General features: G+C 34.1%; 2 protein-coding genes across 6 annotated transcripts; both read right to left on the bottom strand.

Annotated features, from left to right (window-relative positions):
- Positions 1 to 509: 509 nt before the first annotated feature.
- LOC106768568 (probable inactive DNA (cytosine-5)-methyltransferase DRM3) lies at positions 510 to 19,380 on the bottom strand. 3 transcript variants are annotated; one of them, XM_022784020.1, is made up of 12 exons: positions 19,176 to 19,380; positions 19,024 to 19,097; positions 17,954 to 18,066; positions 16,858 to 16,966; positions 16,691 to 16,737; positions 15,144 to 15,248; positions 13,484 to 13,582; positions 11,782 to 11,881; positions 7,387 to 7,490; positions 3,201 to 3,300; positions 2,861 to 2,940; positions 510 to 2,066 (listed from the first exon to the last, which is right to left on the bottom strand). In XM_022784020.1, the coding sequence occupies exons 3-12, from the start codon at positions 18,059 to 18,061 to the stop codon at positions 732 to 734; spliced, it is 2,187 nt and encodes a 728-aa protein (XP_022639741.1). In that variant the 5' UTR covers positions 18,062 to 18,066; positions 19,024 to 19,097; positions 19,176 to 19,380; the 3' UTR covers positions 510 to 731. The 3 variants fall into 3 exon arrangements, with proteins under 3 accessions (XP_022639741.1, XP_014509280.1, XP_014509281.1); XM_014653794.2 differs by lacking the exon at positions 19,024 to 19,097; XM_014653795.2 differs by lacking the exon at positions 19,024 to 19,097 and having other exon boundaries at positions 16,867 to 16,966.
- A 2,123-nt stretch (positions 19,381 to 21,503) lies between these two features.
- Positions 21,504 to 26,296, bottom strand: LOC106768811 (YTH domain-containing family protein 2). 3 transcript variants are annotated; one of them, XM_014654148.2, is made up of 8 exons: positions 26,008 to 26,296; positions 24,964 to 25,027; positions 24,682 to 24,826; positions 24,523 to 24,596; positions 23,974 to 24,447; positions 23,068 to 23,592; positions 22,731 to 22,943; positions 21,504 to 22,332 (listed from the first exon to the last, which is right to left on the bottom strand). In XM_014654148.2, the coding sequence occupies exons 2-8, from the start codon at positions 25,009 to 25,011 to the stop codon at positions 21,733 to 21,735; spliced, it is 2,079 nt and encodes a 692-aa protein (XP_014509634.1). In that variant the 5' UTR covers positions 25,012 to 25,027; positions 26,008 to 26,296; the 3' UTR covers positions 21,504 to 21,732. The 3 variants fall into 3 exon arrangements, with proteins under 3 accessions (XP_014509634.1, XP_014509636.1, XP_022639739.1); XM_014654150.2 differs by having other exon boundaries at positions 23,068 to 23,478; XM_022784018.1 differs by having other exon boundaries at positions 26,055 to 26,296.
- Positions 26,297 to 26,676: the final 380 nt, after the last annotated feature.

Here is a 26,676-nt window from a genome sequence, read left to right as displayed (position 1 = left end):
AGAATTGTGCAGATGAAATAAGAATTATATAAATTTTGAAATCCCAAACATGATCAATTTGATTTTCAAAATTATAAAACACTATTTTATTTCTTATATAAAAAGATAAAAAAAAATACTATTGTATTCCATAAAATTATTAAATGATGGTAATTTTAAAGCTACTTAAATATATTTTTGGCCTCTAATAAATAATCAAAATATGATCTGGGTCATAATATTCTTAAAACTTTTCATCCCTAATAACTGTTTTACTTTTTGTTCAAAAACAGTTCATACAACGAAAATATTTTAGAGAAAAAAAATAAAGAAATTATTGAAGATAAGATTACAAAAATAATTAGTGCATACCAAAAATAAAATCTGACAATTTATCATAGAACAAAAACACATTTAAATCTTTAGATTTATAAATTGGTCAGTGGTTACCTAAATTGACAAACACTAAACTAATCGATATTAAAAATTCCATGGAGTAATCTGGGGTGGTATTAATGAGAGATAACTACTAACAAAATCCCCTGACAACCTTTACCAATGCATTTACTTACATATACGAACAATTCTGAGTGATTAAAAAGAGAGATAACTACGAACAAAATCCCATGACTGAAATTTATAGGAAGAAGTACATATACAGCAGGAAAATGTTCAGATAAGAACTACATATGACATCCATAGAATGACATAATTTTCTACAAGATAGAAAAGATAGATGCGAGTCACTTCGCTCACTTCCTTTGACTCAAGCCTCTTATGCGTTGCAGGACACGAACACATTCACAAAAAACTGAAAAATCAAGGGCTGAGAGACCTGCACCTGTTTGAAGCCTGGAACTTGAGTAAGAGCATGGGTTCTGGTAAATGACCAGGTCAAAACCACCAAATTTACTGATTAGACCCTCAAGTTTTTTACTAGTCAGCTTTTGAATATCTTCAATCTGAACCAAAGATCCAGTTTGCCCAGATTGACGCCACCACCTCTCAAGAATCTTCCTTTTTTGCGCAGAAGTCTCAACTGAGACAACAGCTTTTATTTTAATATCAAGCCGGTGTAGGGCAATTTCTGCCCCACCAATACCACTAAAAAGTGACAACATTGTCAATCCATCAGGGAAGATGGGCTTTAACACAGAAAGATGATACCCCAATGTGTCTGTCTGGAAGCAGTATTTCAGTGATTTAAGCCTTTCAGCCAAATTGCCCTCAGCAGCACGAGTGTGATTCAAAGGGTAGCCTAAAATGAGCTCCAACTGTTCAGGCTCTACAGGACCCAGTTTAAATTTTCCAATCCACACAAGATTCAACCCACGACAATAACGAATAATGTCTTTCTGCAGTTCATATGTGAGTACCCCACCTGCATCAGCTAAAACATTTCCTAGTCTATCACAAGTTTGAGCTACTCCACTGGTTTCACAATAGATGCGACTCAACTGCTTCCTTGAATCCCAAGGTGGCCACCATTTCTTTGTCCGTGGCATTGCTTCTTCGATGGTCATAGGAGGCTTTGGAAGGATGTGGAACCTGTTTTCAACTGGGAGATTGTGTATATAACCTTCTATTCTGTCCAAAGCAGAAAAGGACTGAGTATTCACAAATTCAGGTTCAATACCATATAAAAACTGAGACATCTTTCCCCATGAGTCGTAGGATATACTTGAAACATTTCCAAATAAGAAAAATGGTGGCTTAGCGGCCACACTACTTAGACACCTGGATGGATTTGGTTTGGGACGTTTTGACAGTTCAGCAACAATGCTGTCAACCCTCTCTTCCACCAAACAGGGATCAAGACAAGAGATTGAATCATGATGTTCATACTTGGGCCTTTTACCTCTCTCATTCTCCACAAAATTCAAATATTGGTCAGAAACATTACTGGGAAATTCATCAATTCCTTCTTCGTCTTTCACCCTAGTATCATCGTAAATTTCCTCCACATTGACGTGGCTTGATTGTGGGGGTTCATGGCTAAAGTTCTCAGCTTTCACTTCAGCTGTACCAAATAAATCTAAATCTGGTTCATCTTTGATCCCCACAGAATAAGCAGGAGTGGTGGGAAACTAGAAAAGAAAGAAATTTCATCACTCAGTAAGAAAACCTGACTTAAGTACAAAAGAATGACCTGGGCACAATACAATTTTATGCTGAATATGCCAAACACGACCTTAACTTTTTACTTCATAGGTTTCTTAGAACTACTGTTTATTTTATGTAAGCGGTTTAGACCTAATTCAATACTATAAAACGATTTGTTTGATGAAAATTATCCCCACACATATACTTCATTTTAGCATTATCTTTAGTTGGGTTTTTTTGAATACCATAAAAGATCTCTCTCTCTCTCTCTCTCTCTCTCTCTCTCTCTCTCTCTATATATATATATATATATATATATATATATATAATACATAGAAAAACAATTTAACTTATGAGAATTTTACATAATATAGTTAAGTTATAAATATTCTTCTGTGTTTTTGTTTCTTTGGGGTACAATTCTTATTTTAGCCCCAAAAATATTTACCATGCGGTTGACTAGTTATAAGAGAACAGGAATACGGTAGTGTTTAATTTTGGTCATGCAATGTAGAAAATGTAGGCGAAGCCACTCAATACTTATCCTTTAAATTTTCAAACTCCTACAATCCCAGATAAGGCTCGCTTCAACATAAAGACAGTGAATATACTTTTCACTTATCACAACTTCATTTATTATTCTACGTATTTATGCATGCAAATATGATTCTACGTAACAATGCTCATTATTGTTGGAATAAATTATATAAAAAAACAAAATGAATTACAAAAAATAATTGAACATATAATTTGAAATATTAGAACTAAAAAGTCTAACCTGATATTCCATCACATAATCGACACCATTTTGTTCAGCAAAAATAAAGTTTGCAAGCTCAGAAATTGGTGCCTCGGTACCTGAAAAACGACCAATTGCTAAGCTAAAGATGCAAATACTAATAAGCAACCTGAAGTTAAGTGCTGATTAAAAAACATGAATGGAAAGAAATGGATATCAGTTTCCAGAATCCAGTATTATAAAAGCCAATGATATATATAAGTTCTATTCCATTGATGTCATCTCACAACTCTAAAGATAAATACTTTGAAAGGCAACACCACCAACCTAATCCACAGCTGCTTAGTTTAGAACGAGATCAGTTTTCACTAAGACTCACCTAATTTATCAATTGCTGATGATACTTCATTCTCAGAGAAACCCATTTCAAACAATTGAAGTGTTTTTGCCATAATTCCAAAGAGCTTTTCATTGCTGACCTAACATCCCACAAGTAACAAAAATTGGATGCATAATACAGTCATAACAAGATACATAAATTAAAATAATAAGTGGAAAAGTTTCTTGATGGTGTATACAAGTACAACACAAAGAAAGAGTACTTTCAAGTAAAGTGTAACATAAGAAAAAGGGGAAAACTCATTAATGCAAATGTATACTAAACTATCCGACACCACTTCGGAGACACCTTATAAAAGTCGCTAGTTGAATCTCCCAAAAAACCTCATTAACAGAAAGTGTGTAGTAAAGCTGTCTGAATCATGTTCTTATTTGCTCCGGCATTAACCATCAGTTTCTTATCTCTGGTATTACATGCTTCAGGTTTTAGTGAACACTGGATTTGTTTAACAGACCCTTTATAACTTTTTAAGTGTTAAGAGGATTTGGTAACCGCAAAAATGCCCAAAAGCTTTGCTGTTGTTTTCAGGATGTGGGTTTTGGGTTATTTGGTTGTAAGAAAGTGTCATAATCTTCTTGGGATAGCACATTTTTATTGAGTAGTTTTTTCACCTTCTCAGTCTTGTGCTGGGAGTACCTTTGTTTGATACGCAGAGAGGTTGCCATGCTTCTTGATGCTTATCCAATTATTTGAATCATCTTTAACTATTGAAAATTTTTATCATTCTTTTATACGTTTCTTTCCAACCTTCTACTAGAAAAAAATGCTAAACATAAGAGAATCCATGAAGACAACCTGCTCCACAACAAATCTTTCAAACTTTTCCTTTATTCCACAGCATTCAGTGTTTAGAAAATATACCAAACTGCAACATATATTGCATAAAACTTTGCATTCCTTAGCAAGCCTCTATTAGAATAGGTTCAAAGTAAGCTTTATAAGCTGTTTTGGGTTGTACCTATCTATACCTACGATTACTTGTTTTTTACTCTTTCATTTCTCATCATTGTATCTGATAGGTTATAAAGTGATAGGGCATAATGGGTAATGGGTTTAGGTTAGAAGGCAAAAGAATGGTATAAATAGGACTCTGTTATATTGTTAGAGGGAGTTAGTCAATTGTATACTTTGTACAAACCGGTTTCGATCCTGGTGAGAGGGGTTAGGCCCTCGAGTTACACTTTGTACTAAGTGATTTTACTATGAATAACATACCCATTGATTGATTCTTTCTCTCTTGTGTGAGTGCATATCAATGGTGAGGGTGACTGTTAGGTTCTTACAGTAAAGATTCCTAACAAATTGGTCTGACCTACCGGATCACTACCGGAATTGTGTGGGGGTGAAGGAAATTGCGCTTGATAGAATGAAGGCACAGACAGGGGCGCTACGACTAGATTATGCAGCAATATGCCAAGATTATGCAGCAATATGCCAAGACTATGCAGCAATACGACAAGATTTGCAAGAAATCATAAGGATGTTGGGCGGTCCAGACCACAACCAGGACGACCAACATTGGGACCGGTGAGAGGAAGAGGAAGGGGAGAGAGGGGATGGATGCCATGAAGTGCAACCTAGCGGGAAGAAGAGAGTAGATTTCCCGTTTTTGAAGGGTTTGATCCTCTGGGGTGGATTGCTAGGGCGGAGACAATTTTAAAGACGCAGGGGGTGATAGAAGAAGAAAAAGTGTGTCGGACATACAGTAGCATGGAGGGAAGTGTTAGGTATTGGGTTCGGGCCTGGAAAGCTAAAGCCAAGAATCGTTCTTGGGAAGGACCGAAGGGGGCAATGGTGTGGCGATTTGGAGAACAAAACAGGGGCACAACCGTTGAAGGGGTGGCGCACCAGGTAGGGGGACTGCCTGAACCAATTGGAGGGCAAAAAGAAATGAAGATTTACGACAATGACATCCTTGATGCTTCAGGTTCGGCTGGTGCATTTCGTTGCACGCGCTCCCCAGAGGCTCCAGATTGGAGCATCATCGAGTCGCTCATTCTGGTGAACGAAATTGCAGCAGTGGAAGCCAATTGCTCCGTCGCACTCTCCTTTTATCAACAGTGGAACATCATCACCCGAAACTGCGTGGCCTTGGACGTGTAGCGCAACCTCACGTAATGCCGCCGCAAGGGGGAGGTGTATCAGCAAAGGCATCCCGACATTCAAGTCAGCAAAATGTGTTTAAGGAGTAATATGTGCACAATAAATGAACATCACATACCTCATAAATGTGAACCTATCTATAAAATTCTAATGGAACTTTTACTTGGATGGGCCAATGTTAGCTTGATCCAATGGCCGTATTATTAAGCGTTTTCCCTTGAGGTGCTTATTCACTGATCCAAGATGACATTGTTCCAAGTAACCAACACTGTGTAGACGCTGAATAGTACATTGACCCTAGGTTGAGGGGACTAAAGAGGCTATGCAAGAAAGACAATTTCCATTTCTTTGGTATTCAAGATCTTCTCCTACATTGACCACCCAAGCTCGAGGAGCAACTAGTGACAAAGAGTCTTTTATGCCTTGAGATCTTCTCGCCTATCACGATAGACTCGGACCCTAGCCCCAAGGAGCAATCAATGACGAAAACTCTTATGCCTTGAGACAAGCAAAAAGGGGTTTGTCAATCGTCAATGCTTAAAAAAGACGTGAGATCTCATCACAACCTTTTAGATGAAGGCTCACTCATAGTATCTTCTTGCAAACGACATTCATTGTCACTATGGTTTTGCCACAAGTAAGCATTTGTTAAATAGGAATACCATAATATGATGCCCTCTATTGCTGGCAGTCAATTTGTTATTGAAAAATTGAAGATGTTTTTCAAAATTGATTCCCAAGAGCAAGTCAAGAAGAAGCTTTGACAAATTTTATTTAGCTATGATCCTCTGTGAAATGAACTCAACTTTTGATCATATTAGGGATAAAATCCTAATTGGTCAAGAAATTCCAACCATGGAAAGTTTTACAAAACGATTTCTTCATTTTCCAGCTCTTCAAGGTAGAAATCTTCAAGAATCCACTGAATGTTCAGCCATGGTATATGCATGTGCAAAGGGCATCCTGGAATTAAAGGAAGAGGTGGTGGTAGAGGACGTCCTCAATGTACATATTGTATAAGAATGGATCACACTTGAGAAAATTGCTACTTCCCAAACAACCAATGTCTTCAAATATATAATATTGTTAACCCAAAGTTTTTCGAAGAGGAATATCAAGAACATTTCATGCTGAAATGGAGCAGCCTAACACAATCATCTATAACTCCCAATTTGTCAACAACTAAAAGTTCACATTGTATGGAGAGCCAAAGTCTATGGATAATTGACTTAAGTGCTTTTGATCAAATTTCTTGTAATACCTTTTTATTTTCTTCTCTCCCCTTCCCTCAAAGGGCCTCATCTATAACCCTAACCTCTGGAGCTAGAATAGCTTCATAATGAATTGGTCATGTTTCCCTTTCTCCTTTTTAAAACTTAAAATTTGTTCTCTTTGTTTCTGTTTGTACCTTCAATCTCAATTGTTTAGGTCAATTAAGTAAATCATTGAATTTTTCAAGGACCTTTGATGCCAACTCTTTTGTTATACAGGAATGTGGTATAGGTTGGTTAATTGGTGAACAACATGAATCTAGAGACTTATATTACTTTGGCATGCTCTCAAAATCCATCTCCCTACATTTATTCTAAATACATAATCCTAGCATTAACAACAAATAAACAACTTTGATACAGAATAAGAATACAATCAAAGATAAAATTTAAACTTCCCTAAAATAAGCAATAAGTAACAATTTTGTCATAAACAATCTACTCTAAATGGATTGAGCTTCTACTTGTGTCAAACTAAAACAACACATAGTTCACATGACAAGAAAAGGCATGCACAAAAGAAATTAACTGATAAAACTAATAGTCTTTATGAAAGAATTTGTATTTTCCATTGGACGTAAATTATATGAAATTGGAACATCAAAGTCTTTAAAACAAGTAGAGCATATAGTTATGTTCCCTTCAAAGGTCTTCCTTATTTTGTAGCATTGTAGCAACTAGGACCATAGTATTGTGTCTAGCAGATAATAAAGTTGAGGACTAACTTAAAACCATGACTTGCAGAGCACAGTATTTTATCTCCTAAAAAATCTCATTAAATATATCTTAACCTCATCGCTCTCATAGGTGATATCTTCCGGTTCCTTTTTCAACTTTTTAGCAATCTGCAAAGCAAAGATGAAGTCCACCAGCTCAGGAATTGATGCTTCACCACCTATATGAAACGAAACTGTATCAAAAAACCCTTACCAAAGCAAGTAATCAAGAAACATAGATATGAACTTATATCTCCATAAGTATACATATTATTCCAAGAAGTTAATTAGATCTTGACAGAAAAAACACTGATATAGAAAATGTATACACAACTATACATATTCAAAAGCTTGCTCAAATTATTCATAGTTCGTTTTGTTTTCATTTCTGTAAAAGCACAAACTATAAAGAATATTCACACGTATAGTCTAAACACTTCAATATATTCTCAACAATAGCCTGTTGTTCACTTACTTAGTAAGTTGTACTGCTAACATCAAGTCCCACGCAGGCAAGAATTAATAACTCAAACAAGGCAAAGGTTTGCAAGGACCACTTTTACAAGTGGTCAATGCTGCACAATTTTTAACTACCATCAAATGGATATTCTTCTTACCATTAAACCATACTCCTTCCACAGAGGATTACTTCTCCCAACTCCTCTAGGCCTAACAGCTCCTCCTCTCCTTTCTAATGGCTCACCACAAATCCTCCCCTGTTTTGGTGGCTCACCACTAGAAGTTTATGTTCGACAGAGACCTCCACAAATATTAATGGGATAAGTTTAGGTCCGTTGTAAAGGTTACACCTCTAATTCTTTTGCTCTCAAACTTCTATGACACTATTGTTTAATTTTTCAACCTCCATTATTTGTCCCACAACAATTTCTACAAAATGATTTTGTCAACGAGCAAGCACTTTACTGATGAGACATTGATGCAGAGAAAGCAATCCAAGGAGATGAAGAGGGCTAGGGAGGAAGAAAGGAACCTCAAAGAATCCTTACAAGAAATAAGGCAAGAGAAATAAAGGAACTCTTGAATACGAAATTAAGAAACATAAAATGATTTTGTAAATTTAGAAATTATTTAGAAAATGTAGAGGAATACCATAGAATGTTCTAGAAGTTCCTAGGATTTTCTAGAGTAAGAATGAAGTAGTTAGTGTTGGAAAGTCTCACATTGCCTACCTCAAGTCTTGGGGTGCTGCTTCTATATTTGACGAGCAACTTCGCCTAATGCCAATTGGTTTTATAATTAAATCTGAGATGGTACTAGAGCCTGTACCTTAACTTAGTCATCGCCTATTTTGGTAGGCTCACATGGTTTAGCAAACATATTTGGAAGGGGAGAATTGGAAAGTCCCACATTGCCTACCTTAAGTTTTAGAGTGGGACTTAAATATCTGCAGGGAAACTTCACAGCATAGAATTTGCGCATGTCTTAAGTACATTGGCTCTGAATTGGACTGTTTTAAGGTTCACCTCCATGTACTTTTCACACTTGAGATTGGATACGATTAGGGTTTTGTGAGATTTGCCGTCTAAAGGGTATGGTGCTCTTAGCGTTAGGTTTTCATCATGAAGAAAGGTGATGTCTTATTTCCATATTCTTACCTTGTCCATACTTTTTTTCTTGGTTGTTTTGGTGCTTGGTCATGATCTCCTTCCACACTTTGGGAGAGTTCTTGGTTTCTAAATCCTTCATCAAGATAATAAAGCCTTCTTACGTCGAAATGAATTCCATTGTCTACTCATCTCATCAATCTTCGTTAAAATAGGAGCAAGTTTGCCAACCATCTCCTCTTTGACAAAATACACAAGTCCTTATCAAAATTCTCCAAATCCTTTTACAAGTAAACCCACTTTTGTGCGAAGCCCCAATTAAAAATTTCTGCTCTTAACCCTACCACACTAAGATTTGAAGGTGCCATAGTTTTACTACCGTTACCGCATAATAACAACCCAAATTCTACTTTACCACTTTTCTAGGTTCAGCGCTAAAAACATCAATAAGTAATAAAAGCCGTAAAAAATGTTGGGAAGAAGATAAGTCTCATGGCACATATATAGATATTATAGGTCATTTTTTGGTTCGTAATGCCAAAAATGGGTGCATTTTGGAGACCATATACAACTCAACGAATCATGTCAAAATAATTCTACTGGGCATATGATTTGATATTAATAAATAGGGAGATATGATATGATTTACTAAGGAATGTCTTATCAAATATGTCTCATTATTAGATATTGATTTGGTTCTGAATTAATTTATCTCTTCTCAATTATAAATAAGAACATTTATGCGTGTACACAACACGAAAAAAATTATTATATTCCTTCTCAATTTTCTCTTACCATTCTCCGTGACCTGTTTTCTTACTAATCATTTCAGCACGGTATCAAGAACCTAACAAGAATGAAACTCAAACGTGTGCTTTTCCTATGGATACAAAATTTCCATATCGTATAAAAGCATATATAAAATTTCCTTGTGTGGATACAAAACAAACCTATATACGGTGACACACAATAGTAAGCAATAAAATAAAACATCTAAACCATTTAAACAACATTCTAGTCTCAAAAAACCAAAGTGTGAATCTACATAATTGAAACTAGTAATCAACAAAAAAATACAAATTGATATTGTAATAGAAATACCAATTATGTGAGCCAATATGTTAATGTAACCGACAAGTTAGAGTTGGATTTATATTTAACTGAAACTCCACCTGAGCCAAAATATTTTCTAACGTTCAATATTTTGAGCTACTGGAAGAATCGTCAAGAACGCTACCCAAATCTTTGTAGATTAACATTTGATGTGTTGAGCATTCCAATAACAATTGTTGCTAGTAAATCTACATTTAAGTATCATGCTATTTTTCTTCCTAATAATGTTCAAGCACCAACTTTAACTTAAAATGGGTTACATAGCTTTGAAAATATTTGTAATTTAATTTATTTTATTTTCTAATATTTTCTCGATATCATATTTGTAAATTACGTTATTTGCTAATATTTTCTTTTGAAGATGAAAATAATGAAGATGTCAGAAAGAAGAGACTACTCTAGATTTTTCAATCCATGACTCTAATGTTCTTCATGGACAAGAGAAACAAATTCCTTCAATTGTAGAATGAGTAGTTTGCCACATTTCAATTTGTATTTCACACTTGTTAACTAATTTTAATTATGCAGCTTGACACTTTGGTTTTATGAAACTATAGTGCTTTTTAAGATTAGATGTTTAATTTATTTACTTACAGGTATGGTTAGTATCCATACATGAGTCAGTGAACCAACCTACTACACCCAGCAACTGTGAAGGATTGAGTCAGGTTGTAAAACCTCTGGCTCACCATAAAACGAGTAGGCTTGAACTCCACTCACTTTTAGCTTAACTTGTATGAACTGGGTTGACTTATTTTGACACCTTATTTTCTAGTGAGTTTTTTTCTAGCCATCATTATTGTTTACTACAAATGTTTTTCCTGCAAGCACTATTTACAACATATTTACATATTTTTTTTCAACGAATTGTGTTTTACCACAATTTTTTTTCTTATGAGTACTAGTTACCACTGACATTTTTTGTGATAGAAAATCAAGAGTTTTCTTACAATGGTTGTGGACTCATATCAAGAAGGGAGGAGTTGTAGAGTAAAGAAGGGAAATAATCCCATGCAAAAGGTGCATGATAAATTGTTAGGACCAAATGTTATTGATATTGTTAAATTTTAATATATAGGTGTAAGCAAACCTCATCTTTCAATACAATTTTGTAGGGTTGAGTTAGATTTGTTAAGAAGTAGACTTAAGCCTAACTCAACCGTACAAAATCGGCTTATAAAATGAGGTTGCACCCACTTATATACTAAATTGACCTTATGTCTAGTCGACGTGGAACTTCCAACACTTCTCCCTCACGTTGAGGTATATACATCTCAAGCGTGAGACTAGATATTAATGGGTGGTCTGATAGTGGCCCGATAGCGGGTAAAACAATATGTCGACACAAATCTCGCAAGGATAGGCTATAACAATCTAATACCATGTTAAGATGTGGACTTTAAGCCTAACTCAACTCCACAAAACCGACTTGTAAGGTGAGGTTTGCATCCACTTATATACTAAATTGACCTTATCTCTAGTCGACGAGGGACTTCTAACAAGATTTATAATCCTCTTTTTAACATAGTATCAAAGCTTATTAGTGTTTATCTTAGAAAGGTTTGGTAGGTATCCCTTATTGACCCTCCTCCATTCCCTAGCTCAATGCCCTAGACTTGAAGGATGTATTAGAAGTCTCGCATTGATTAAAAATTTAGTCAAATTATAACATATAGGTGGATGCTTTCTGCACCTTACAAGGGTTTCGTAATAATTACTACCCAAATACAATAACAAAGTAAACATCAATTACACAAGGCAACATTACATATGAATATGTACATTCTCATACCAAGCTTGCGGATTGCAAATTCAACTTCCTCAATAGAGAAGTTCATCATCAATAAGGAACCTCTTTTATCATCAATTTCTATGTTAAGTTCATCAATCTCCTGCAAGAAAGATTTTGTCAAAGAAACAAATTGAATTAGCCAAAACACATGCCATAATGAGAACCATGAAGAAAGAAAATATTGCCACAAGACACATAAAGAGGCTAAATTGTCAAGGTCAACAATGGCAAGCTGGAATACATCATGATGCATATTCATAGAAATATAAACTAAATTCATCACCTGCAGTAGTAAAATGGAACCAATGACCACTACTTTAGATAATGCATATGACGCAACAAACAGGTGCCAAGCCAATATTATCAGAATCCTACGGATTACAATTCAATCCATTTTTCAGTGCCAAAAACATAGATTGACAGCAAATAATTTTTTATGATTCATCGTACTATGAATCAGTTGAATCATATTATTCAGTCCAAATATGGGTCAGACAAGAAACAGGATCAGGTTGTGTATGACTTGGATGTGGAACACCCTAAAAGATGAGGCTTTGTCAAGGCCCTTTGAAATTTGTTGTGGGCCCAACCTATGGCAAAAGCACCTGTTATCTTTACACTATCTTGGCTAAGAAAGTCAGATATCTAGTTTAACAGCCATGTTTCGTCTTTCCTTCATTTACTCAGCTTTGACTTACTTTGCTAAGCTAGGATTTATATTCTCAGTTAGGTAGGATGGTGCCCTGGTATACCACCGGGAACTGCTGTGAAACCACCGAAATGAGGCTTTGTCAAGGCCCTTTGACATTTGTTGTGGGATCAACCTGTGGCAAAAGCACCTGTTATCTTTACACTATCTTGACTAAGAAAGTCAGATCTCTAGTTTGATAGCCATGTTTCGTCTTTCCTTCATTTACCCAGCTTTGACTTACTTTTCTAAGCTAGAATTTATATTCTCGGTTAGGTAGGATGGTGCCCTTGGTAAACTACCGGGAACTGCTGTGAAACCACCGATTGCTCAAGCTAGAATATTTTCTTATTTAAACTGTAAAAGACAAAAGTAAATAGCTGATCTTTCCCCTGCAATATGATACATTTTTAAGAAAGAAAGCATATTTTTTGTTTAATCCATTACACTGGTGTTACACATGCTTCATATCAATATTCTCCTACTACTTTATTGCTGGTTGAATTCATTTATGTAAGTTGAACACAACAAACTGGTGACTACAACTTTAGATGATGCACATGGTATATGCAACAGACAGGTGCCACATTTAAAAAAATCATACAAGCAATTTTAAAGGTTGACAATAGGATACAAGAATATCTGAAAAACAATTTTTGAAAAAAAAAAATATATCTATTTGGAATTTGGGATGAAATCGACATATGAATATACCTGAACATTAGAAAGATTAAAATAGCATATAGTCAGAGATTACAGCTACCACAAATGTGACATTAATAGATCAGAACTGCCTGATAAACAATAAAAACCTTATTCCACTAGTTGATATAGGCAACATAAATAGCACCTCACCATTTGGCTCATTTCAAATATTCAAGTTCCAGATACTCAACAATTCCTACCAGGACTTATAAACAAAATGGAAATAACACATCAGTTTCTCTGTTCTATAAGATGACTAAATTTTATAATAAATGAATTGATGATTTCTCAGGAATAAGAAACAGGTACCTCTTTTGCTTCGTTGACATTGGAAACCTCTGGAAGATCCTTATCATCAAATAAACTATCCAGAGAATCAGAAGACAATGAATTTGATTTTTGAAGAGCCTATATAAATTACAAAGCAAATTGAAAAATCAGTTAATAAACCATTACAAAATCCTTTAAAAAGTGAACACATTTCAAGTTAACTAGATTTTTCAAATAATAAAAGAGAAATAGCAAGGCAGTTATCTCCTAGCTCATAAAAGCACCATGACATTTACAACAATATTATTTACAGTCTAGTTCACTAGAATGCTGATGAACACCTCAAAATATATTTAAACAATTGTCTTCAGTGAGGCATATGAATTCCTCCAGACATGAAAAAACTTGCATAAGTGAAATGCAGCTTGGCAGAAGCACTATCTAAAGAAGCAAATTGCACAATTAGGAATTAGCACACAATTGTTCAAGGATCCATTGCTTCGCATATCAATTTCCAGATTCATATAGTCTTAGATGAACTTAACTGAAAGTAAAATGAGAGGGAAGAAACTAAACATGAACTAAATATCTTTATTATTGTACCACACATTCTGAAACATGAGTACAGAATGTATTTTAGGCATTGCTTACTGACAGCTGTACTAAGTAGCTCACCAATAAAGCTACAGCTGCACAACTTACTAGCTGTACAAAAAAATTTACAAGTAATACCTATATAAACTGTATAAACTAACTTCTTTCTACTAATATATAGCAATTAGTGTTATAAAATTGCAGTAGTCATTGATTATGGTGCCACATTTTGGGGGAAAACAACATCCAAACGCATTGGATATTGCAATTTTAAAAATGCTGTCAGTATGAATGAAATTGCAGATGAACATGAGAGATTCCCTCTTCTTTGGTCTGGCCTAACTTTCTCGTAGTCACCCTTCTTTAACCCCAACATGTTTACATCCTTCTTCTCCATCCAACACCCTCCCTCCTTTATTCATCCACCAACCTCCTCGTTCGTCATATCACTCCTCACACTAGAATCGGAGCTCTCCAGTAAAGATCATGTGAAGCATTTGAGGGCAGTGTTCTCATCTCGAAGAGAAAAAATTTGTGTTAAAAAAACAAGTGCACATTTGCTGTTAACAAGGTGGAGTAATTGGGCACATTATTAAACACATTTGCAACCAATTATATACATTTTTATTATCAATGCATTTCCATTTTTCTAAACAATGTGTGTGTATAGATGTACTTGTACCACAACATTGTTAGAATTTAATTCTTTTGCACAATCAGGGTCAGTGCACAAACACTGCCTTTACCATTTGTCATAGAAAAAAGAAAGTATATCAAGACTCAAGAGAGGGTGAATAAAGCCAGTAGAAACATAGAATAAAGCTTTGTCGTTGTTTCATCATTCAATTACTTAAAATATTTAATATTTCTCTCAAACAAAACAATTCAAATGATACAAGCAGAGATATGTTTCGTTAAGTACCTTACCATCCCAAATTATAACTCCAGAAGCCTAAAGACCATTGGTATCACGTAAAAGTAAGTCATAGGGATAAATCTTTAATTTTCTAGCAGTAGGATAGGGAAGGATAGTCAACACTTAAATAAATCAATCAACTAAGCAAATGTCTAAAATTGGGGAGGAGGGTAATAGAAGAGACCTAACCTCTTTGGAGTGACCATCATGACAAATATTCGGAGCCCTTGTACCACTGCTTGTATTGTGAAAACCACTCAAAGAATCAGAAGAGTCACAATTGGATTTGTGAGCCTATACAATTGGAAAAAATAGTCACCGATCAGGATATTAAGTTCTGAGTTCACAAAGCATGTTGGCAGCAGTATCAACAAATGAAGAGAGCAAACACAGCTGTTGAGTATCATTACAAGTTTCTAATCATTAAAAAAGTTATAGAAAGAATCAGTATTTTATCCCTGTTCTAACTTCATGTAAAATGTAGTGAATAGGTAATTTGATATCTAAACACACACACACACATACTCCTAGTCCATTATTAATTATTTATGTATACAATTGACAAAAAACAAACTATCATGCCCTCTTTTCATGAGTATAAAAATATGGGGAATTGGATATGTATATATAAATAAGAAAAACAAAACGTTAATTAATTGGTTAGTCAGCTACTGTTAGTTCGTGGCTATTTGGATCCCTTTTGAAATAAGGTATGCTGTTGTATCCTAAAACCTGAATAAAGACTGAATGTAGACAGATTGAAATGATAATAAGTGCAGTGCACAATTTCTTTGACCTCATGTTTCTCTCCGCTTCTCTCTATCCTTTCTATTCTGTTCTTTCATGTTCCCGTCTTTCTTTTTCTTTCCCTACTAAATTCTATATCAAAATGAATAGCACATTATATTGGAGTAAATGTTCATTCTTATTATCTAAAGATACACTCACAATAAGTGGTACAAACTTGGTCCTTGAATGACAATAACGGTGATGCTTTCATCCGTGTAAGGACCAATTCAATAGGACTTTAAGGGCCAATCCAATGGCATCACATGATATTGAAGAACTATTTGATAAACTCGCAAAGCAGCACTAACATGACAATACCTATCTTGAAAGAAAAGAAGGAAACAATATACTATCAACTGATACAGAAAATAGAATACAATGTCCTCTCAAATAGAAGAGACAGGACATAAACTAAGGAGTTAGTTATCTGCATCCCTAAAATAGTAAATGACATTTATCACTATTTACAAATGGATATTCGTCATTTATTTAAATTCCTACCATACCATTGCACTAGACACCTGATAAAATGACATAATTTATGTCTCAGTGCACAAAGTTCATATGATTCTGCGGGGTCTAGCAAGGTTATCTCCGCACTAAAATCCATGGCTACAAGGTGACGTATTTGAGTCTTATGAAAGGAAAATTAACGAGAGCAAGGAACCTTACTGATAAAAAAACTAATTTTTTTTTGCCTACTATTTTTCTACTTTATGCAAGCAATATGTAATCCAAAGGACTGTGCTTACTAAATGATAATTTGAATCTTCATGTATATGCATATCTGTCTACACAAATAAACTTTTCTCATCTCAATGAACATGCACATCATTGAGGTATTGTCATTATTTATGAATTTAAATAGTAAACAAACCAAAATTCCAAATCTTAATCCCAAGAGTTCTGACTATGAAATCACACTAACATATTTTTGGTCTACTTACAGAACATCTTAAGAGGGCCTCTAGTAAAGTTTCAGAATTTTCTTCACCTGTAAATTTTAAAGAAAAACAATCAGAACAACAATACTTCAAACAGCAAAGTGAAATATCTCAGAAATTCATCAAATGCGTCATGCATTTGGTACACAAGATAAGTATCTGGATCTCACATGATATACCATTCTCCTCAATCACTTTATCTACAACACATGGTAGGAATCCCATTCCAATAAAGAATGCTCGCAGTTTGCCTCCAGACGAGCTAGCACCATTGGCCTCCTAGTAATTATGAAGGAAGAAGTTAAATGCATATGAAGAAAAAAATGTTAAACATACAAAAACAATAAATATGAAAAATTAATTAAGACCACTATTTTTATATGTGTTTTATGCTATTATATGTACACAGTGAACAAATGGGGTTTGCATGTTACAATGAAAGTAGAGAGTTGTAAATAGAGAAAATTCAGAAAACAGGTACACTAGGGTTACGGCAAACAAACAAAAATCAGTAAAGACTTTTGAATCATTACTAATTTCACATATAAAAATTAGGATATCATTCAAGTACACAGGACTAAGACGTAGATGCATTTTTTATTGCATGGATCTTTCTTAGAGATTTTACTTCAATATTGGAATTTGGTTACAACAGTTTGCTCCTAGTTCAAAAGTACACTACAGCACTGCTATAGTCACACTTTGGAGAAGCCCCTGTTCACAACTGGGGCTGCTGTAGAATAGCAGTTTGGTATTGTGGCTGCCATGAGCCGAACGGAAGCTGCAGCCAACGGGATAACACCACCATGTGTTGATTCCAAAAAAAATATAAAAAGATGCCAAGGCCTTTTTGGATTTCAATTTTCAAGAAAGAAACTGCAGCAGTAATAGTACTGAAAATGATAAAGAAAAAATACTTTGATGTAGAAGAGGACAATTAATGATTAATATTTCTTGCATAGAAAACATGTATTTGACTTTTTGTTAGTTTTTACTTATATGTTTTGCTTAGACAATAAAGACACACTTGTTGTTTATGAATGTCATGAATTTTGGGTAATCATTACATCATTTTTTAAAATTTATATAAAAATTTTCAGAATAGCAACTACCCTATTACATGCTATACTGATGTAGAATTTTATCGGCTAGTTGTTACATGCTGTGATCTAAAACACTGATTAACATCCAGATAATGGGTAAATAATTAAGGGAATAATGAGAATGCAAGATGTTTATGGTGTATATCAGACATCAACAACATACTCCAACATTCCCTGAAAATGTAGTATAAGGAGGCAACTCATAATCCAAATCCTCAGTTTTTGGAACCATAATGGTTTTTCCTTCTCGTGTATTTGAATTCCCCGCCATTTTACCTGCATGTTTAAGAACAGTGCTTGAGTGTGGTTGCATCAATACAATGGCTATTTCAACTTACTAATGTAATGACATGCATAACAATACTGAAGTAGAAACATCAATAGAAAATATAAAAGACCAGTTCCACAAGCCATATATGTGTCTAAAACATGCAGAAAAATATAACAAAATCAAAAACATTTACAACACTAACAGCATTGCCCCAACAAACTGATTCTATAAACCATGGTTTCAAACTCATCGTCCTGCAATTGCACTACATTTTGTAAACATCACAAATAACCGCAACACCCGAACCTAGAACGTCAAACAGCCACATCGGACTCCATCAGACCACAATAGGCTGAAATATTGGTTTGTAGCCCTTACAAAATTACTGTCATTCTTCCTCTTTCTTCATTATGTAAATTTGTGTGGAACTTTGAACTTTAAAGGATTAGATATTTAGCAAAATGGCAATGAGTTATTAATGATGGAAATGAGGAATTTGGGAGGGAAAACATGCAGAACTGTTAATACTAGTCATAGTCAAATATGCTTGAAACATTGAACAAATTCACGCCTCAAGCACACATCGCACACACTTGCAGTGGTCACAACTACAACTGCAATCACGACCACAGTTTCAAAACATGATATAAATAATTCTTGTTTTTTTATGTGGGAATTGATAACATGCAAAGGCATAATAATAACAATGAATCAATGATGACTCTCAGAATGGAGCAGCCATATTTAAGCACTTAAGTTATTACCGTTAGTGGCGTGGCAACTATTTCTACAAATTTTAATTAATTATTTAGAAGCAACTAGCATTGAGTATCAACATATTCCCAGTTAATCTGCTAAAACATCCTTAGCGCTATTATAATTCTTATTTTCGGGTAAGTCCTATTTTAATCGGATAACAGTAGAAAACAAAACATGTCGAGAAATTAAGGAATTTCATATACAGAATTGGTTTCAAAATGCGATCAGAGCTCACAGTTGCTGAACCGGACCGAACCGGTTCAGGCTCATGTAGGAACTGAAAATTGGCGAAAACAACAAAGGTAAGAAGATGTGAGCGCGAAAAACGGAAATGCAGGAGGCGAATGGAGAATACCTAATCGGAGAGAGTGCCGGCGCGTGATATGCACTCGCACTACCCCGAGCACGATTGAGATTTTCCAGACACAGAAGAGAATTGAAGAATATAGTAGTAAAAGTGAAGTGAAATCTATGCAGAGCAGCGCAACACATGTCTTAGGGAATTCGTGGGCCCACTCATGCCATCTCAACTAGTTCGGTCACACATATTTTACCTTTTTGTGTCTGTTCGGTCACACGTATTCCTTATTTGTTTCACAGTTCTTTTTTGGGGTTAAAACGGGCATTATACTCTTTTCCACATAGGATATGCAAATCTTGATAAACATGGTTAAGGTTAACTAATTAATCATAATGATAGACCGTGATTTTTAATAAAAAGATTAATTATCCCAATCCTTTATATTAATTATGAGAAAGGCTTGGGTCATTCATTAGTTTTATGATTAAAGAACTTCAACTTTTGCTTCCTTCATCCCTATTATCTTGCATATTTTTCTAAGATGACTTGTTTGCACTTTAGATTTTATAAGTGATTGAGACTCGTTTTTGAAGTTTTTTTTTGGAATTTAAATTTTTAATAAATTCAACGATTAAAAATAGTAATTTGAATTTTAACGTTACCCTGATTGTATGTTTCTAAGAATCAAATGTAAACTTATATGTAAAGTTTATAGTTAAAAGGAGATAAACTAAAAATTGCATAATTCTAATAAAAAAATTCAATTTAAATTATTTTAAATTATACAATTTTTAAATAATATTTTTAAATTCAGAATTAAAAAGTTTTAAGTTATTCCGAAAACACTTAATACTCTGTATTGTTTTTATCAGGAAGTGTACTTGCTTTTTTTTATATATTTTTTCTAGAAGAAGTTCTATGAAACAACGTTTTCTAAAAGAAAATAATAAGACTTACATGAGATTCCCAACGCAGACATCTCAAGCAGATCGGGATGACCCTTGTAAACCAGAGTCATCTACCATCATTCCGAAATAAGTATTGTCAAATCAGTGTTGCTTTGCAAATTTCTCAAATAGCCATTCAATATCAATTGATTTCATTTTATTGATCTTCAAAGAAAAAACATGAGCAAAATAATAATAAAAAACTATAAATTAACAAGTTTAGAAGTAAATTATATTTTTTTAAATTGTTAAATTCAAAATTTGTAATGACACTTTTGAATTATGTATTCACGAAATATTCTATGAATTTTTTCAATCCGTAAATTATAATTCTTTAGGCAAAATATATTAGTCCAGATGAAATAACAGAATTCTCAGATATGGTGTTTTTTTTTTTTAATTGGGCATTTTAAAATTTATCCTTTAGGATCTTGAATATTATATTTGATCTTCTAAAACATATAATTAATATCAATATCTTAAATATATATATATATATATATATATATATATATATATATATATATATATATATAGAGAGAGAGAGAGAGAGAGAGAGAGAGAGAGAGAGAAAGTTTGAACTATTCAGTTGCAATAGAAGAAAAAAAAATCTCTTGCAATATTAAGTGATAGATTTAAATTCTTATGTTACGAGAAATTTAAAATTCTTACTAGTAAGCTATATTGTTTTTAATTGTATCGATTGTAATTAAATATATAATTTATCCGTTTGACTTTAACATCATATCAATCTATCTTATATACTTTATTAAAGGCGTCAGATAATATTTTAAATAGCAAATTTTGTAGTCAACAATATGCATAAGAATTTAACTAACAACTTTTATTAGAGCATTTTGTTTTATGACATTCTTTTAGCGAATTCCAAACTTCAATTAAGCTATTTAGTTCCTAAATGGTATTTTTATTATTATACATAAGTAAACTTTATAACCCAAATCTTGAATAATACAAATCCCTCCTCTCATTTAAAACCTCGTAAATCAATAGTGTATCGAGAAATGGATACTTATCCATATTTTTTCGCTGTCGAGTTCCGTGTCTTTAATCTACCAAAAGAATCATCCAAAACCACAAAGTGATTTTAAGTGTTTATTTTAAGAGAAAAGCTCAAATCGTGATTACTGACTAGGTGCATAGGAACAAGAATTGATAAATAGATAGCTACTATCATAGTTCATAGTCACGAAAAAAACAAAAACCTTAAATCATCATTACCTTTCACCGCAACAATTTACCCGTAAACTTCGACATACTAAAAGAGAAAACGTAAGATCTACATAATTCTCCTCTTACAAAATCAAACAAGCCCGGAAATAGAATACAATAATTGCAGAGTTCAAACCGTAGCAACATTAACGTATCAATTACCCAATGGAAGATTTTGCAAGAAAGTTGTCAGTGAAAGAAAATCTGCAACGAAGAAACATCCTTTGTATATTGATTGCTAAAGGCCGAAATACAAGAGTAACATTTCCATTATAAGCATTCTGACTCAACACCAAAGCGAAGATTGAATCAGAATAAAAAAACAGTAAACGAAGATTGAATAGAAAACCAACTTAACTTCCCGACAATGGAACAATAAAGTAGACATTAATCAGTATTTTCCCAAACATCCAAAGCGTGCCCATACGCAAATTTTAAGATCCATTTTTAACACGAGTGCCTCCGTCCAGCTGCACTTTTCTCGGATCAAGTGGGATACTCCCGATCTTCAAAAAACTAGAAGACTTAGGAAATCCGTTAACTTTAACTTGCATTGAGCCTACCGTGAAAACATCAGGCGGCTCCTTCTTAGAGACACTAATGGAAGATGGTTTAGTCTCCACTTGTTTTGGGGTAATAGTGACAGAACCAATCTTAAACACAGAAGAGATATCTTCTTTCTCAACAGTACCTTTCTCATTCTTTTCATCTACAGGTGCTATGTTGGTGACATCAGAACTACACACAATATGTCCACTACTTGAAGTCTGTTTTAAGTTATCAAACTCATCATCCGTTTTTGAATTCTTCTCAACATTGACAGGAGGGATGTCAAAGACAAAATTCAACTTCCGAGGCGGTTCCAATGTAGGTAACGATAATGGATTTTCTAAAGTTCTGATTATCAATTTGGTCTTTTCTTCTTGCATGATCTTTTGCCGATTTTCATAATACATAAAGTCATCAAGCAAAGATGTCTTCAAACTATGGTTTTTGAACATCTTCAGCATTTCCAAACCTTTACCATACATTATCTGCACAAGAGAAATAGGATAAAAAAAACTGTTTCATATAATATAACAAGGGATAAAAAAGGCACAAAGCAATGAAAATCTACACGTTGTAACAAGACCAAATTAACACAATGTATAAACAACAGCAATTCCCAAATAAGAAAAAAAAAACACTTAATTACTTCAATCAAGACAAACCAAGTATAGAAGTATGATAAAATGGCAATCCAATAGCCTTATCACATTCAAGCATGTGGGGTGGTACTGATCTGCTTACTCAACAACCCTTAATAAACATGTTCAAAGTTCTTAATAGGGTAAAAAAATCCTAATGTTAATTTATTATGCTTATAGGTCGGTAGTTGGGCGAACTTGTCAATTCAACATTGGTAAAGAAGCTGCTAAAATAATATGCATACCTCTTGTGTGTCTCTGCTATTAGTAACAGGTTTGTTCTCGTTGTTCTCTAGTATAATGTGTCTAAAACTTGCATTTGGCACGTCTTTTATGATGTGCCACTTCACAGGAAAGTTTCCACTCCACTTATCTTGCTGCCAAAAGTCCATGTCCTTATTGAAGTCAACAGGACCAACCATCTCTGCAACCCCACAAAATTGACCGCTTGCGTTAACCTACATTGTAAGAGAAAACATGATCAAAAGAAGGGAAAATTACGGCTGCAATACAAGTTTAGGTTTGCAGATCAGAAGGAAACAGAATTAAAACTCATTAAAGGCATCTTTATATGAAACTCACAGAAAAGAAAAGAAAGATAGGGCAGCCTCCAGATTTTCCAGCAGATATTCTCGCAGCATCTTCGTAGGCATTCTGCAGCTTCTTGTTTCCATGAGGTGTTGATGACCAGACATTATATTTAATGCTTTTGTGCACGTCATCTTCACTGTATGATTTTATAACAAAATACTTTGCATTTTCAATGTTGACAGGGAAATCTTCCCTGTTATATTGATCAGTATAAATGATTATGTTCTCTTGTGTATTGCCATCTCCTTTGTTTGTATAGGCTTTGACAGCCAGTTGGTATTTTGAATTACTATTACTAATTCTTGGGCCCCGATTTAGCTCACCTAAAACATCAGAACTTCCATTTCCATCACTCCATCCTTTAGCCATTTGAGCCTTTGGTCGCAGTTTAGCAACTGTAGACTGTCGATTAGCAATAGATCCACAATCAGAAAATTCACTACTCTTAGTATGGGACAAAACGTTTCCATTGGAAATAGTATCTACAGGATGGGTTAAGGTATCAATGCTTCTGGCCTACCAAAGCAACAACAAAAAAAAATAAACATAACTAATAAAATTTAGCAAATAGACTTTCAATAATTGAAACAAGTCTCCAAAAACAATAATAAAAAGAGTCAGTCTAAACTTTCCAATAAGAATTCGTAGAAATAAATAAAATGAAATAGGGAGGTAAATTGAAGCATATTCAAGAAATTTAAATTTTTTTACACAGAAAGTAAACTTCTCAATAATGGAAACAATTCTCTGAAAACAATAGAAAAAGAGCCAGTTTAAGCTTCCCAGGGAACACAGCTAGAATTATAGATATGATGCTTCCCATCTAAACAAGTCAAAAGCAGAACTGGCCTCACTGGCTCAGAATACTTGAATGAAAATAAAAGAGTACGGTTATACCTGACGGACAGCTGGCAAAGGCAGATTAAGAAAACCCCTGCCAGAACCACTGCCACTTGTCACATCTTTCTTTATCCCAGCATTGTCTCTTGGCCCTTCTGGTATCCTGGCCAAGGAACTTGTTGGATTTGACAATGATTTTGAAGAGTTCTTATTAAAGGCACCAGAAGCTAAGCTGAACTTATGTTTTAAACCTTTTCCATCAGGTCTACCCACAGAAGCACTAGTATCAAACAATGAGTCAACAGAACTATTAGGGAAATTGTCTGGTTGAACAACGAAAGGAATATAAGCAGGTGAAGAAATGGGGTTTTGATAATTGGGGAGAGAGTAATATTGATTTGCTCCTCCAAGTGAACCATCAACTCCAATCATTGCACCAGGAATATAAGGATTGTATGGATTGTATGGAGACTGTGCATATCCATAGCTAGGTGTATAATATACATATGGAAAACTTTCATGTTGTGAACCCTGGCCAATAAAGAAAAAACAAATCAGCTGTTTACACAGCATGAAACACACAGAGGTGGAGAGAACTAGACTCACCGCGTACTGAATATCAGGACCATCTACACCAAAAATCCTATGGTGGTCCTCCCATTCTCTGGGTGATTCAAATCCTAACCATAATAAATAACTGGTCAATATGATAAATAAAAAATATATCATAAACTAAAAAGCCCGGGTGTGTCATTATCATCTTACCTGTACAATAATACCCATAATTGGTGGCAGCAGGGTAATATGAGTTCTGATCAATAACAAATTCAGGGGCTCCATCATTAAACATGACTTGAAATTGTTCAAAATTTGGGTTTGTCAAATGTGAGTTTAAATCGGTGCCTTCAATCTGAAAATCCAATAGTAGCAATTTATGGTCATACTAACTCGGATAAGAAAACATATTGCACATAATACAATAATATCAATTCATCAAATGAAACATTACTATATATAACAGAAAACACAAAGATTCAATAAAATTACCAAATAAGCCTCTGCGTTTCGAATTTCAGAAGCATCATACATTTCCATACCAGAACTGCCACCACTGCAAACAGTCCAAACATGAGGTATTAGTAGCAAACAATATAATCCAAAAAAAAAAAACCAAAAATGACATTAGAAAGAAACCAAGGTTTAATATTAATTAAACTACACTCGGTACCGGATTAAAATATCTAAAGCGTGCAAAAATGATCATGATGCCTTTAAAAACCCAGGATCAATATGCTTAATCACAACAAATGTTAATCCCATAACAAATGGACAACAAAGAAATCATGACCCAAACTGAAACAAAAAGCATCATACCATGAAAACAGAGACAGATACACACAAACAAACAACCTTGTAGAAAGGTATTATTAATCATTGACTCTCTGTTAATGTTAATGTTAAGGTTCATTTGCCTGACAATATACACAATCACCATAGTAAACATTCATATCAGGTTCAGGTCTGAAAGGAAAACCATACCGACAGTTCAAAGTGTCAGTAGTTGAATCTTCCTTAATTCCAAACACACTAAAATATCAGTATTTGCGCTAAATCACAGCTGAATATGGCAAAACAAAAGACCTATAGTAGCTCCAAAAAAACTCACCAGGACAAACAGCTTGAAAAGAGATCAATTCCACAGCTCGGCACATAAAAAAGGCTAAAAGTTAATAATATCACTCCTCAATTCTCTACCATTACAGGAAAAAAAACACACTGCAAAAGTGCAAAGCTTGTTAAATGAAAAACAAAGCCGTTTTTGACATTGAAATAGTGAACCAGCTCACTAACTTATCTAATAAGCAACTAATTTTGCCACAAAAGAAACCCCTTTCCTAAACCTAGATAACAAAAACCCCCATTCCCAAACAAACAATCAAGTACTCAAAAAAAAAAAAAAAAAAAACTCATCCCTACACTTCGCAATAACACTATTCTCCACTCGTTGATTAAAAACAACTCCAACAACAGAATAAAATAACTGAGAATCAATCAACACACACAAAAAGCATAAAGAAAAAGGGTAATCACCTGAAGGAAAAAAAGAAGAAAAAATCAATGCATGGTTAGCACGATACCCCGTCGTATAACGAAATTGAAAAGGCGAAAGAAGGAAGAAGGGAGCTTCTGGAACATTCCAATAACGCCCCTACGAAACCCTAACCATTAACAGGAAGAGAAGAAGAGCCCTTAGCCTTCGAAAAGGGCTGTCTTCGGTGAGTGCAAGAAAGACAAATAAAAAATTAAACAGAGCGAAGTAAAAGCAAAAGAAAAGGAAGAAAGAAAGAAAGAGTGGCTTTGTGAGATGAAAGGAAATGGAAGAAACATACAAAGGGTTTCGTAATTTATATTTCATCTATTATTATAATTATTATAATAATATTTTTAAATGGGGTGTATGTTTACTTTTTCACTCCTGCTTTTATTGCGAATCAAAACTTATATCTTTAAATATTTGTTTTACCAACATCTCCTTATAATTTATTAAAGCTGACACAAAATTTATAATCTCTTAATCATCAATTTAGATTTCAAGGATAATGGGAACACAGGTATCACATAAGATTTTCTCAAAAGTGATCTTATTTACCAGGTTTTTGTTAAATAAGAACAAATATCAATAACACTAAAAATTCGTAGAAATTACACGTAATTTTATAATTTTTTAATTTTTAATAAATTTCAATTAATAATATTAAA

Source organism: Vigna radiata, chromosome 7 (genome assembly GCF_000741045.1).
Source record: "Vigna radiata var. radiata cultivar VC1973A chromosome 7, Vradiata_ver6, whole genome shotgun sequence".
Lineage (NCBI taxonomy): Eukaryota > Viridiplantae > Streptophyta > Magnoliopsida > Fabales > Fabaceae > Vigna > Vigna radiata.
This window is presented reverse-complemented; position numbering and strand designations above follow the sequence as displayed.

Bases quoted from the DNA above. Each gene is read 5' to 3' on its own strand.
- LOC106768811 (XM_014654148.2), bottom strand. From the start codon at position 25,011: ATGGAAATGTATGATGCTTCTGAAATTCGAAACGCAGAGGCTTATTTG. The intron at 24,827-24,963 runs GTAATTTTATTG...TTGGATTTTCAG, and splicing joins GAAACGCAGAGGCTTATTTG to ATTGAAGGCACCGATTTAAA. The intron at 22,333-22,730 runs GTATGCATATTA...TCTCTTGTGCAG, and splicing joins ATAGCAGAGACACACAAGAG to ATAATGTATGGTAAAGGTTT.
- LOC106768568 (XM_022784020.1), bottom strand. From the start codon at position 18,061: ATGGCGGGGAATTCAAATACACGAGAAGGAAAAACCATTATGGTTCCA. The intron at 13,583-15,143 runs GTTAGGTCTCTT...TAATTTATATAG, and splicing joins ATGATGGTCACTCCAAAGAG to GCTCTTCAAAAATCAAATTC. The intron at 3,301-7,386 runs GTTAAGATATAT...GTGGGATGTTAG, and splicing joins TCACCTATGAGAGCGATGAG to GTCAGCAATGAAAAGCTCTT.